Consider the following 13990-nt stretch of genomic DNA (forward strand, 5'->3'; position numbering starts at 1 on the left):
TTCACTCAGAGCCAGTGGTGGAAGAGAGGTCCGTTCTCTTTAGAGAAGTGACTGAGATGCATGCTGTCCCTTTTTCTGGGGAGATGGGAGTCTCCGGGGACCTTAGCTTCCTGTCAAAGTCTCATACATACTGCTCACCTCATACTGGACCGATCTTCCTGCTCTGCCTCTTTAGTTTTCTTTTATTTCTCTGTTAACACTTCAGCTCTGTTCCAAAACCAAAAAGCTGCCCACCTAGACAGCATTGTTAGGCATCTTACATGTGCTCCTAACACAAAGACTGTTCCAGACAGTAGCAGTGAAATTATGCTGACTCGTGGCCAGATTTTAAGGCAGGTTCACATGTATTCGTAGCACGTGGTGCAAACGCCAGAATGACAATTTCGTGAAAAGTTGTTTATTATAGATGTACAAATCTATCAATAGTCATAGTTCCATCCAAGTTACGAATGTATGCGAAAAATCAGAATATCACAAAAACAATTTGCAAAATTAAGCTGCATTTCCATTCCATTAAGAGAACAGAATCATCACTTCTGGGGAAATTGGCAGAAAATAGAAATGAAAATGGAAATTGAAGCCACTGTGGCTATTTTGCTTTTTTACAAATTTGGATGACAAGTTTTGGCATTTCAGAATAACCAGAGCAACACTTCAGATGGTGTGCAATGAAATTGATGATATTTTCTGAGCAAATGATATAATAACATGACTTTTTGATGCAAATCTCTATTCCTTTTTTTAATTTATTTATGTATTTTTTTTTTATTTGGTATGCCCAATTCCCAATGCGCTCTAGGTCCTCGTGGTGGCGTAGTGACTCGCCTCAATCCGGGTGGCGGAAAACGACTCTCAGTTGCCTCCGTGTCAATCCGCGCATCTTATCACGTGGCTTGTTGAATGCATTACCGCGGAGACATAGCGCATGTGGAGGCTTCACGCTATTCTCCGCGGCATCCACGCACAACTCGCCACGTGCCCCACTAAGAGCGAGAACCACATTATAGTGACCACGAGGAGGTTAACCGGTCGTGACTCTACCCACCCTAGCAACTGGACCAATTGGTTGCCCAGGAAGCCTGACTGGAGTGAAGTTCTATAGGAATACTGTATATCCGGTAAATGTGTTTCCGTTGTAGGTTATGTGCATTTCTTAAACAAAATATTGACCTGGAGTGAGGGTATTAGATTTTTATGCCCGTTTTGGAGATTGATATTTCCAACCAGCATTTTTTTATATCCCAAATTTTGCATAAAATTATGTGTGTGGTAGGGGTGGGTAAAAATATTGTTTTTCCAATTAATCGCGATCTTCATTTGAACGGTCTTGATATCGATTTTTAAATCTCTAGATCGATCTTTCACTCAATGCGCAGTCCTCTATTACAATGAGAGGAAATTATTCGGATTTGCAAACAAATTTCACGCTATGTGGCTAAAGTGAATATACATGGCAACTGGCTGGTAAATGTTTAGATGTCACTCACCAGTAATTATGTAGATTTGTAGATGTAATTTGGTAGAATGTTTTCCCTGCTAAGATAAGAGCTGCATATGTGACAGTTTATGCCACAGTTCTTTTCATATGGAAATGTTAGCCATGCTAAATATTTACAAGTATTTACTTTTTACCAGAGGAGTTGATGTGCTCTTGGGAATTTCTCCATATTGTTTGTTGTATAATTGGATTGTGTTCTTTGCCTGGAGATCCATACGGCAGCATATTGGATTTGATATACAGATCTGTGTCTATCGGAACGCCGACTCGTGTATTTCTGAAGTTTGTTGGGATGTAGATTTATGTATGCTGTTAGTGTACACTACTAGATAATATTTAGTCTTTGCTGTGCTGTGTAATTACAGCTCAATTAGGATGAAAGAAATTAATGGAAGGAGAGAAAATGAAATGAGTGGGAAAAGTAGGAAAGATGAGGTGAACATGTATCATGGTTTAGAGCAGCGATAGAGGTGAAACTTAATTGTGATTGATCTAACAACATTTGCCGTTAATGTGTGTGATTGATCTCAAATTTACAATTTGTCCCTAAAAGGATAGTGAACTATCTAACTTTTGGGTGAACTGTCATTGTAACACTAGCTAAAGGCACATAAGTGGTTTTGGTGAGTAAATAAAGCTGCTGTTCACACAGTATGCGTTCTTGTGTTGCACTATGCTTTTTTTAATTGTTGGTCTTTGTAAACATGCGCTAGACAGACGTCTTTGACTGTTGTGGCGTGTCTCGCTATTAATAGAAATAAATGCTTGTCGTTGTGAGCTGCATATGTAATTTAGGATAACATAAAAACCAATAGGGAGAGGGATAGGCTGCACAGAGTGACAGCTTTGTGTGTGTAAGTGGTTTAAAAAAGCCCTCTGTAAAAATTAGAGGGCATTAACACAATTTCTAATTTCCTTTTTTTTTTTTTTTTTTCTCTCCCCAATTTGGAACGGCCAATTCCCAATGCGCTCTAAGTCCTCGTGGTGGCGTAGTGACTCACCTCAATCCGGGTGGTGGAGGACGAGTCTCAGTTGCCTCCGTGTCTGAGACCGTCAATCCGCGCATCTTATCACGTGGCTTGTTGAGCACGTTACCGCGGAGGCATAGCGCGTGTGGAGGCTTCACGCTGTTCTCCGCGGCATCCACACACCACGCGCCCCACTGAGAGCGAGAACCACATTATAGCGACCACGAGCAGGTTACCCCATGTGACTCTACCCTCCCTAGCAACCGGGCCAATTTGGTTGCTTAGGAGACCTGGCTGGAGTCACTCAGCACGCCCTGGATTCGAACTCGCGACTCCAGGGGTGGTAGTCAGTGTCTTTACTCGCTGAGCTACCCAGGCCCCCACAATTTGTAATTTAAAAAAAAACAGTTCAAGGGAAAACAGTGCTGGTGTATCGTGTTTTACTATTTTTTAATTTGACACGCTGTCTTAAAAATTTGAAGTTTGTGGTGTGGGATGAAAAAGCTGAAAGACGTGTTACAACTGGAGTTAGGTGATATTAAAAGTTAGACCGTCAATATTCAATAGATAACTCTGTAATTATGTATATGCTCTTAAATTGCTTAAATGTACATTTCTTTTTAATCAGAGTAAATATAATTTTAACCAAACAGCCATTATAGTAAAGTAGAGAAAGTTTAATGCATGAAATAAAAATCTGGTGACTACAAGGAAGAATTATATTTGCATCAATGACATGATGCCATTTTTTCCCCCAGATCTATTATATTCAAAAATACATAAAAAATTAATTAAAAAGGCAATTCACAGGAAACTCCTCTTCAGTTTTCAATCACTGAATTCAGTTTTGAAATTATTTTTCTGGGGCTTTGAGGAAAAACATTCATGTGGTGTAATTGTTCGGATACAGTAAAATAAATAAATAAATAAATAAATAAATAAAATCTTAGTCTCATTAAAAGCTGAAATTCTTAAAAAAAAATAAAAAAAATAAAAAAAAAGAAATGTTGGCATGAGTTGTGCAGAATAATCATTTATTATGATTTATTAAAAAATAAGCAGTGAAACAGTTTTGTTTTAAATTATTTTAATATTTGGAAAACCTTTGTCAATTATCCATTATTTTCATGTAACAAAATTAATCTGATATTTCTGAGTAATGACCATACATACAGGCATAATGTGATTTTAGACTGGGCATCCGGGTAATGCGAGTCATTTTGTCTGTTTCTTATATCACTCTGCGATCTCTGCAAGTAAACTAATAAAATAATGTTACCTCAAATCAATGTTTAAGGTCCATTTATTCATTTATTTGATAAGTAGTTGTGTAATAAGCAGGATAATGAGCAGTCAGATTTCACACTATAAACGCCAACAAAAGTCTGACGCAAACCGGAGGTGGAATTCAGCTGTTTCTCGAAACTCAGCGGCCTCAATCTTCTCCTGTAATAAAAGAATTTCAAAGCAAATCAATATTGCTTATCCATTTCTTTATTTATTTGGCAATTAGCTGTCTAATAAGCAGCATGATCTACAGTTAGATGGTCATTATGGCAAAATAAATCCCTTTCAGGGTGATACAAGATGAGTGTCTGGGTTTATTATGTGATAACGCCCAGCTTACTGCACATTATCCGTTATATATACAACTTTTAAAGTCAAAACGCATGATATGTTGACATTAACATTAACCAAGATTAATGAATGCTGTAAAAAGAACCGTTCATTGTTAGCTCAAGTTAACTATTGTGTTGTTAACTCAACACAACCTTATTATAAAGTGATTACCAATTTATTTATTTATTTATTTATTTATTTTTTTTATAAAAATCATATCACCTAAATCTAATCTGCCTGACAAAGTCTGAATTAAACATATATTGAGTGGTTTGGTCTGTATGTATTTTTTGTGTGTAGCAGAAGGGTATGTATGATTTCAATACAATGCTGACATGTATGCACTGTGATTATTTTTGTCGAGTATACCAGCACTTTTGCGGATGCAGTGTGTTTATCAAATGTGCTTCTGAGCATTTGTTAAGCTAATGTTGTTTGTTGTAGTGTTAGTTATTGCATTGCTGTATCACCTATAATACTTGACTACAGTATAGACACAAAACATATGTGAATGCTGTGTCTCATCCCAGCGTTTTTGTGTCCCCAGCCATCTATAACTATGATGTGCGCTGTGATGAAGAGTTGTCCTTACAAATTGGAGACACCGTACACATTCTGGAGACATACGAAGGTAAGACACTCACACACATGATTTAGAATCATTCCCTAACAAGACATGACAATATATTGCCAGTTTAGTACTGTATCTCTTACATGTTTTGTCCCAACCAACCACGATCGTCAACAGTGTTGGATGACAAAACCATTTGTCAGTCATTTGGTTTCTGTTTGTTGTAGTTCCACCAAGTGTTTCTGCCTTTACTTAATCTCCAGCACCACAGCAAAATAAATATTTTAATAAATAATTTTTGAATATTTTAAGTTTGCACTTTGAATTGAATATGTTGAAATAAAAAATAGTGTACCACAAAAAATGCCAAAAACAACACATCTTTCTGAAGTTCACTGACAGCAGTCCAAAACAAATATATAGTGCTGGAAAAGTGTAGTCCGATTTACGATCAAATCACTCTGATGAATCATTCTAAATGACTTATATGAACCAGTTCTTTGAATGAATCATTCCAAATGACTCTTATGAACCAGTCCTTTAAATGAATCATTCTAAATGACTTGTTTGAACCAGTGATTTGAAAGAATCATTTCAAATGACTCCTATTAACTAGATCTTCGAAACAATCATTCCAAAGGACTCTTATAAACTGGTTCTTTGAATTAATCTTTCCAAATAACTCTTATGAACTGGTTCTTTGAATGAAATAATCCAAATGTCTCTTCAAAAGTTCATTAAATTAATCATTCCAAATGACTCACCATTTATTGATTTCAATCAGTCTGTGGAAGCCTTCTCTAAATGAACTCACTGAATCCATGAGAGCGATTACTGAATAAATCGGACTCACTTACTGAACCACAAGTGATTTTGCTTAATATATAAAGGCAACCATAAGTAAGCCACTTGTGCAACAATGCTAGTTTGTGTGAGAATCCCAACCAAACAGCATGGTAACATTTACTCAACCAGTAGTGTGAGTTTAGGATGGGACTGTCTGTGTGATGACCAATGGGAGTGTTTGAAAAACCCATTTGACATTTTTTTTTTTTTTTTCCTTATAACAATTCTGTTTGGTGACGTTAGTGGTGCAGAAATTCCACTCTCAGACTTCTTGGTTTTTTCATTCTCTTTCTCCTTCATTCTTCTTAAGCTTGTAACTCTTTAGGAAACTCACTGTTTCTTTCTGTTTGTCACTAACTCCATTTTAGGGCCTTTACACACTGATATTTTAACATCAGGTCTCCCTCAGATAAATAAACCTCTAAATATCAACAACACTCAATCTAGTGTTGAATGATTTGTTCACACCTTCAGGAAATGCCCGCCACCTCAGATTTATGAAACATGTCTTTCAGAATCTCAGAATATTGTTTTCTTCTGTCACCTGTGGCACAAGACGTGCTGTACGGACACTATGGCATTTCTCTGTAATCTAATTGTTGGCATTTACATCTGACGGCTGGGATTTTTTTCTACCCAGGATGGTATCGAGGGTATCGGCTGAGGAGAAAATCAAAAAAGGTGAGTTATTTTGTAGTTCTGACAAATGATTGGCTTCTTTGTTTAATAAGATCATATTCAGCAGGCTTCTAGTTGTGTTTTTTCTTTAAGTGTGGAAATGAATTTCTTTTTATAACGATTTTCTGACAATACCTCCCATGTACAGGGTGTGTTTCCTGCTTGTTATGTACATCTAAAGGAAGCCACGGTTGAAGGCAGTGGGTCAGTATTTTCAGCTCTGTTTCCTGAGATGTTGTTTCCTTGTATATTTCAAGTCTTCTGCCGATCGGCTTGTGGGGCCGCCTTCTGAAACCAAATTTAAATCACATTTTAATACATGAAAAGTCCCTTGAACAAGTTTTTACTATATTTTAACCTGCTTTCACTGTGAAAATAGCCTTAGAAGCTGGCATGGCGTTAAAAAACGTAATACAAAAACTTCAGTGAACATTTATTAGTGAAGACATATTAATTGTTGAATCAAGAGTTTTGGATTTATTGAAACAGACAGTTTGAAGTTTTTGAAGTGACTCGTTCCATTTCTAATTTAGTTTTTTCTACTGAAGTTTCAAATAAAGACTGTATTAAAACATCCCTGTCTTAAAACTCTCATACGTGCAAGTTGCGATACAAAAAAATTATTTCTAAAACTTGACTGAAAAACATTATTCTGTCATTAGGAAACTCAATGGCCACATAAAAGGTCATTAAAATAATTATGATATTCACTTGTCAGTCCCTGCATCTAGCCTGCATTGCACAGTTTGGTTCTGTGCATCCTTCCCACATAGACGGCTTTTGTAAAATTACTTTAAAAAGTGCCAATGCTGGCCTAATGGGAGACTTTAGACTTACAAATTTTAAAGTGCGTTTCAGGAATAAAATGCGTAAGAGTGAGTCTTGCTTTGCTGTGTGTGAGTAATTGTCATCCTAATGGTGAGGAGGGCCCAGCTCAGATTTCATAACAGCTGTTTTGATGAGTGATGGTGGTAATTAGTTTTCACTGATCTGAAGGGATTTGAATGATGCGGTGAACACAGTAGTCTGAATCAGACACGAATTAGTGACATGAATATAGTGATGTGCAGTTCAACAAGTGATATTATTTTAAAACTCTTTATTGTTCTTTCCTTGGGTAAACTTCTGCCTCTCTCTCTTTGTCCTAGGCAAAAAGAGACAGTTATTCCTACTGAGCTGCCGTTGGTTCATGAGGTCACGACTACGTTGCGAGAATGGGCGGCAATATGGAGGGAACTCTACGTGGTCAGTGTGCATTATGACATCACAAATATGACAAACATTTAGCAATGACATAAGTATGAGAACGCATAGCCAGCATTATTACATAATAAACATGAACACACAGTTCACATTATGACATCATCAGCTTGACAGCACACTGGCTGCATTATGACCAAAATTGACAACACACCAGTGGTGATTGCTTTAAGACCACACAAGAAGCATGGTGCCCCCTACAATTTTGTGCTAAATGTTGCAATGACAATGCTTACAAGGGCTGTCAATTTAACATGTTACTTTGCGATTCATTTATAAAAAAATGTTTTAAAAGTGCATTAAAATTAACACAGTTAATCATGTACCCTGACCCTTATGTAAATTTTGAATTAAAAAGCACAGATTTCTTGCCATTGGAGCCATGTACGTAGACTACAATTAAAAATAGCACAAACGGAGCGAAAGAACCCGTCCTGTGAGAACAAGACAGATTGACAAACTTGATTGGGGAACCTTTTCTCTATTAAATCTGATTAATTTTGCCTAGAGTTTTTATATTCTGTTCCAAAATACACTCATTGTCAGTTTGCTTGTGTGTAAACTCTTTGCAATTGCATACGGAGAAAATATGACACTCCAGGCTCTTAGTCTCCAGTGAGTAAGAGCAAAATGCTTTTACACCACAGCATACACTTTGATGACTTCATTAACACTCATTGCAGGCTTTTAAATAGGGTTTGTGTTTCCACAGGGTGACAGGCGTGAAATGTTTAACACAGTGCGGGACATGATCTACGACTTGATTGAATGGCGTTCACAGATCCTGTCCGGCACCCTCCCGCAGGATGAGATGTCAGAACTCAAACAGAAAGTCACCTCCAAGATGGACTATGGGAACAAGTATATAAAAAACACACACACAAATACACACAGATGCTGACTCCTTAAAGGGATAGTTCTGGGTCAACAAGCAACCATGCAGAACACCCTAACAACTATATTGCAACATGCTAAAACACTTTCTAAAATAACACCTTAGCATTCTCATAGAAACACCCTGGCAACCATCTAGCAACCTGTTAAAAAACACTAGCCACATTAGCAACCTCATAGAAACACCCTGACAACCACCCACGACACCCTAGAAAACTTCTAGCAATGTGTTAAAAACACTCAACACCTTAGCAATCTCATAGTAACACCCTGGCAACCATCCACAACACCCAGGCAACAGTCTAGAACCATGATAAAAAAACACTCTGAACATCTTAACAACCTCATAGCAACGGCTTGGCAACCACCCACAAGACGTTAGCAACCTCATAGCAACACCCTGGCAACCATCCACAACACCCTAGCAACCGTCTAGCAATGTGCACTCAAAACATCTTATCAACCTCATAGCAGTGCCATGGCAACCACCCACAACACCCTAGCAACCATCTAGCAAAGTGCTAAAAACCACTCAGAACATCTTGGCAACCTCATAACAACATTCTGGCAACCATCTAGCACTGTGCTAAAAACACGCATAATACCTTAGCAACCTCAGAGCAACACCCTGGCAACCACCCAAAACACCCTAGCAAACGTATATAGCAACATGCTGAAAAAAACACTCATCAACTTAGCAACCTCATAGCAACACCCTGACAACCTTCTAACATTGTGCTAAAAACACTTATAACATGTCTAGCAATGTGCTAAAAAACACTCATAATACCTTAGCAACCTCATAACAATACTCTGGCAACCATCTAGCACTGTGCTAAAAACACTCATAATACCTTAGCAGCCTCAGAGCAACACCCTGGCAACCACCCAAAACACCCTAGCAAACATATATAGCAACGTGCTGAAAAAAAACACTCATAACTTAGCAACCCCATAGCAGCACCCTGACAACCGTCTAGCATTGTGCTAAAAACACTTATAACACTTTACAATATCATAGCAACACCCTGGCAACCAAGACACCCAAAAGTATCTTTAGAAAAAGTATATAGCAACATGCTGAAAAACACTCATAATACCTTAGCAACCTCATAACAACACTCTGGCAACCATCTAGCACTGTGCTAAAAACACTCATAATACCTTAGCAACCTCAGAGCAACACCCTGGCAACCACCCAAAACACCCTAGCAAGCGTATATAGCAACGTGCTGAAAAAAACAATCCTCAACATAGCAACCTCAGAGCAACACCCTGGCGACCACCCAAAACACCCTAGTAAACGTATATAGCAACGTGCTGAAAAAACACTCAACGAATTAGCAACCTCATAGCAACACCCTGACAACCGTCTAGCATTGTGCTAAAAACACTTATAACACCTTAGCAACCTCATAGCAACACCCTGGCAACCACCCAAATCACCCTAGCAAAAGTATATAGCAACGTGCTAAAAAACACTTATAACACTTTAGCAGCTTCATAGCAACACCCTGGCAACCGTCTAGCACTGTGCTAAAAACACTCATAATACCTTAGCAACCTCAGAGCAACACCCTGGCAACCACCCAAAACACCCTAGCAAACATATATAGCAACGTGCTGAAAAAAACACTTGTCAACTTAGCAACCTCATAGCAACACCCTGGCAACCGTCTAGCACTGTGCTAAAAACACTCATAACACTTTACAATATCATAGCAACACCCTGGCAACCACCCAAAACACCCAAAAGTATCTTTAGAAAAGGTATATAGCAACATGCTGAAAAACACTCATAGCACCTTAGCAACTCCATTAGCAACCTCATAGCAATGCCCTGTCAACCACCAAAACACCCTAGCAACTTTAGCAATGTGCAGAAAGCACTCATAACATCTTAGCAACATCATAGAAACATTCTAGAAACAACCCGCAACACCCTAGCAACCATCTAGCAACATGCTAAAAAACATTCATCACCTTAGCTACCCCATAGCATTTCCCTGGGTACCACAGAAAACGGCATAGCAACAGTATAGCTATGTGCTAAGTAACACTCAAAACACCTTCGCAACTTCATAGAGACACCCTGGCAACCATCCCCAACACAGTTGCGTCATGGTGGCAAGTTTTGCACAGGCAAGCACTTCAGAAAATATAAAACTGTTACAACTGTTGATTTTAATTATTGATCAATGTATTTTAATTGTTATTAAATGCAAAGTGTTACAGTTCCTTTATGCATGGGAACAATAAGTAAGCCATCCTTAGGTTGATTCTTCTGAAAAGTGTGTATTCTGTTGCTATTTTAAAACATTGCTCTGTTAGTTTAAGCATCCCTGTAACCCTGACGCAGAAACATTTGCTAAACCAATGTTGTGATTATGGGGCTTAACTATCTGTTTGACTGACCACGTGCTGAGTGTTCTTAGCTCTCCTGTTAACTGTAGTGTTTGGTGGTAAAAGGAAGTGAGGACAGAGATGAGCAAATAGAACCACTGTGAACATAAAGTTGCTATTGTGCATCTGTAAAGATATACATAAGGGTGAAACACACGTAACTCTCAGTTCCCAATTCATGGCTATCTCTCTCTCTGAACTTACCGGTAAATGTGAAGGCTTTGTTTAATTTTCTTTTTCTTTAGTATTTCTGCCCTCCGACCACTTGAAAACAAGACTACTATGATTAGTGGTGTTTGCTAAGGCTGGCGTCACTATTGCTGTATTGCTGTTGTAACTCAAAATACTTTGAGTTAGTGATTTAAACAAACCCCTAACGCTTAAGATTAAACTTCGGTGCGTAACTTGTTCCACACTGTGCTGCAGACATGACTGATGCCTCAAATTGATCACTTTTCTTAGTAGTCTTGCCGTTTTTACCTAGCTTGATGACAGATCTGCTCGACTTACATTACAAGAGGCACCTGATCCCTCCTTTATTTTAGAAAACGTACATAGAATATTCGAATGAATTTGTATTGTGCTATCTTATTTTGTTACAGACTTTTTCCCTTTTTTGAAGTATTATTCCACTCAGCTTATAAGAGTGGAATAGTACAACACAAGCCATATTTCCATTCGTTGTTCCTTCTCATCCATCACACTTTACCCATTTCTTTCAGCATATTCTGTTTTAAATACTGTTTTTCCGTGTTTTTGGCAGGTATTTAGACTTGGATCTGGTGGTGAGAGATAAAGATGGGAATATTTTAGATCCTGACCTGACCAGCACCATCAATCTGTTCCGAGCGCACGAAACCGCGTCCAAACGGATTGAAGCTCGCATCCAAGAGGAGAAGGTAAATCGTTGTAATCTGCTTTCTATCAATATGACTATGGTCATACAACTAGTGTCAACAAGGACCTTTTTTCTGAGGTTTGTGGATCATAAAATTAGCAGCCACATTTAGAATGACCTCTTACATGACTCTCTGTAATACTTGATTGTTATTGATGAATTGCAGCATTCTGTGGTCCAATATTTTTCTATAATGAGTGCTAAACTGTAGAATTGACCTACATGTGTTCCTACATAGCTGTGTTGGTTTCATGTTTCTCATATCATTCATTGGTCCCTTTATTCTCACATGATAAAATAATTTCACATCACATGGGATAAAAGGCTTTTACAAATAATTATTATAATCACAAATTCTTAATTATATTTATAATTATATATTTTTATGTTAAAAGTAAGAAATATAGTATTTCTATGTTTTGTTTTTTGAATGTTGTTTTAAATATGTTTGCATAGATTCGGCAGAAAATAGCGACAAAATAAACTTAAGGTACATGTTTTATTAATACATGTGCATAATCATATAGTATGAAATTAAAATACATTTTAAAAGTATATTTAAAGTATATCAAGCAGTTTCTTTATTCTCGCCTAATAAAATGATTTCTTCGCAAAGCAATACACTTATATGAAATAAGTAAAATAATATGCAGGCAATTACATCTCACTTAATTTTTTAAGCACAAGCACTAAACCACAAAAAAAGTCCCTGACCACAGTGCTAAAACACCATCAGTGATGTGAGAAAGATTCTGAAGGAACCGAGAGCGTGAGAGTGAGCTGCTACCCATCATGCAGTGACACTCAAAACACATTGAACTATGCACAAGTATTAAGGGTAACATCAGAAATGTCATATTTGTGTGAACTCTTCCTTTAAGATGAGCTGTAAAAGAGACAGCTTTGAACAATAACACCGTTGTTCGACCCTTCCTTGGTGACCTTACCCAGATGTTCACTGTCCTGGTGTCTCTCTCAGCAGATACAGATTGTATATGAGATATAAATTGTTTGAGACTGACAGTGATTTATGGCTCTATTTATTAGTCTTGCTGATTTTAAGTTTCAAAACTCATTTGAAAGAATAATTGTGTGCTCTGATGCAGTAGCATGGATGTATTTATATTTTTCAGTCTCAGAAGCAGAACTTGGATTTGAGCAGGCAGGCGAAGTTTGCCTCGACGCCCTCCTTCGCTCTGTTCGTCACGCTCAAGAACGTTGTGTGCAAAATAGGAGAAGACGCAGAAGTGCTTATGTCACTATACGACCCGATTGAGTCCAAGTTTATCAGGTCTGTACACAGTGTGCACATGAAGTCATGCCAACCCTAAACACAGGCCTGCTGGTATTGCCCACACTGTTGGGATTAGATATTTTTAATTATTATAATTACTCATTTGTAAATAAATATCAAGTATATAATAAGATCATTTATTATATATTTATAGTATTTTATCATTATTGTATTATATTATTTATTTTATAAATTTATTATTTTTATTATTATTATTGTTGTTGTTATATTTAATTCATTTTACATTATATATATGTTTACATTATTAATATTATTTGTATTATTTAAAATACTGTAGAATTTATATTTTTGTATATTAAATGTTTTGATATTTTTTCATAGCTAGAGCGGAAAATAATGAGAAAATATAAACAATGCCCCTCCCAATATATTTAATATAAATTTAAATATTATTATTATTATCATTTCATTATTTGTATTACTGTGATTATTAAATTTATAACTATTATTACTATTATATTTGTTTAAATATTTTTACATTATTTTTATAAATATTATATTTCTTCATAAAATAATTTGGAATAATTGTATTTTCTGTATATGAAATGTTTTTTTATTTATATATATACAGAACTGTGCAAAAGTCTTAGGCACATAAGATGTTTCACAAAAGCATTTGTCTTAAGATGGTTATTTATATCTTCAGCTTTAGTGTGTCAATAGGAAATATAAATGTTAGACTCCCAAACATTCATTTTGCAAATAAAATACAATAGAATAGAAGAACAGGGAGCCCTGCAACAGATGGCATGGCCCTCACAGAGCCCCTCACTGAACATCGTGACAGTCTGAGATTACATAAAGAGACAGAAGCAATTGAGGTTTTTCCACAAGTGCTTAAAACTTTTGCACAGTTTGTGTGTATGTGTATATATATATATATAATTGTTTTTTTTTGTTTTGTTTTTTTTTGCATTCAACAGAAAATAATGAGAAAAATATTCTATAAATTAAAAGAACAGGTTATATTAATACATAAGCATAATAATATACTGTATTAAACAATTATAATTGTATAGATATGTTTTTAAATATATCA

The 13990-nt window shown here is 36.6% G+C and overlaps 1 protein-coding gene across 1 annotated transcript in view; it reads left to right on the plus strand.

Moving 5' to 3' along the window:
- Positions 1–13990, plus strand: part of LOC127427334 (dedicator of cytokinesis protein 1-like) — a 321969-nt gene that overhangs the window by 36616 nt on the left and 271363 nt on the right. Inside the window, exons 2-8 of the mRNA XM_051674887.1 lie at positions 4634–4717; positions 6144–6184; positions 6330–6385; positions 7330–7426; positions 8154–8302; positions 11502–11637; positions 12770–12927. Coding sequence (XP_051530847.1) covers positions 4634–4717; positions 6144–6184; positions 6330–6385; positions 7330–7426; positions 8154–8302; positions 11502–11637; positions 12770–12927 — 721 coding nt within the window. The remainder of the gene's footprint in view (positions 1–4633; positions 4718–6143; positions 6185–6329; positions 6386–7329; positions 7427–8153; positions 8303–11501; positions 11638–12769; positions 12928–13990) is intronic.

Source organism: Myxocyprinus asiaticus, chromosome 36 (genome assembly GCF_019703515.2).
Source record: "Myxocyprinus asiaticus isolate MX2 ecotype Aquarium Trade chromosome 36, UBuf_Myxa_2, whole genome shotgun sequence".
Lineage (NCBI taxonomy): Eukaryota > Metazoa > Chordata > Actinopteri > Cypriniformes > Catostomidae > Myxocyprinus > Myxocyprinus asiaticus.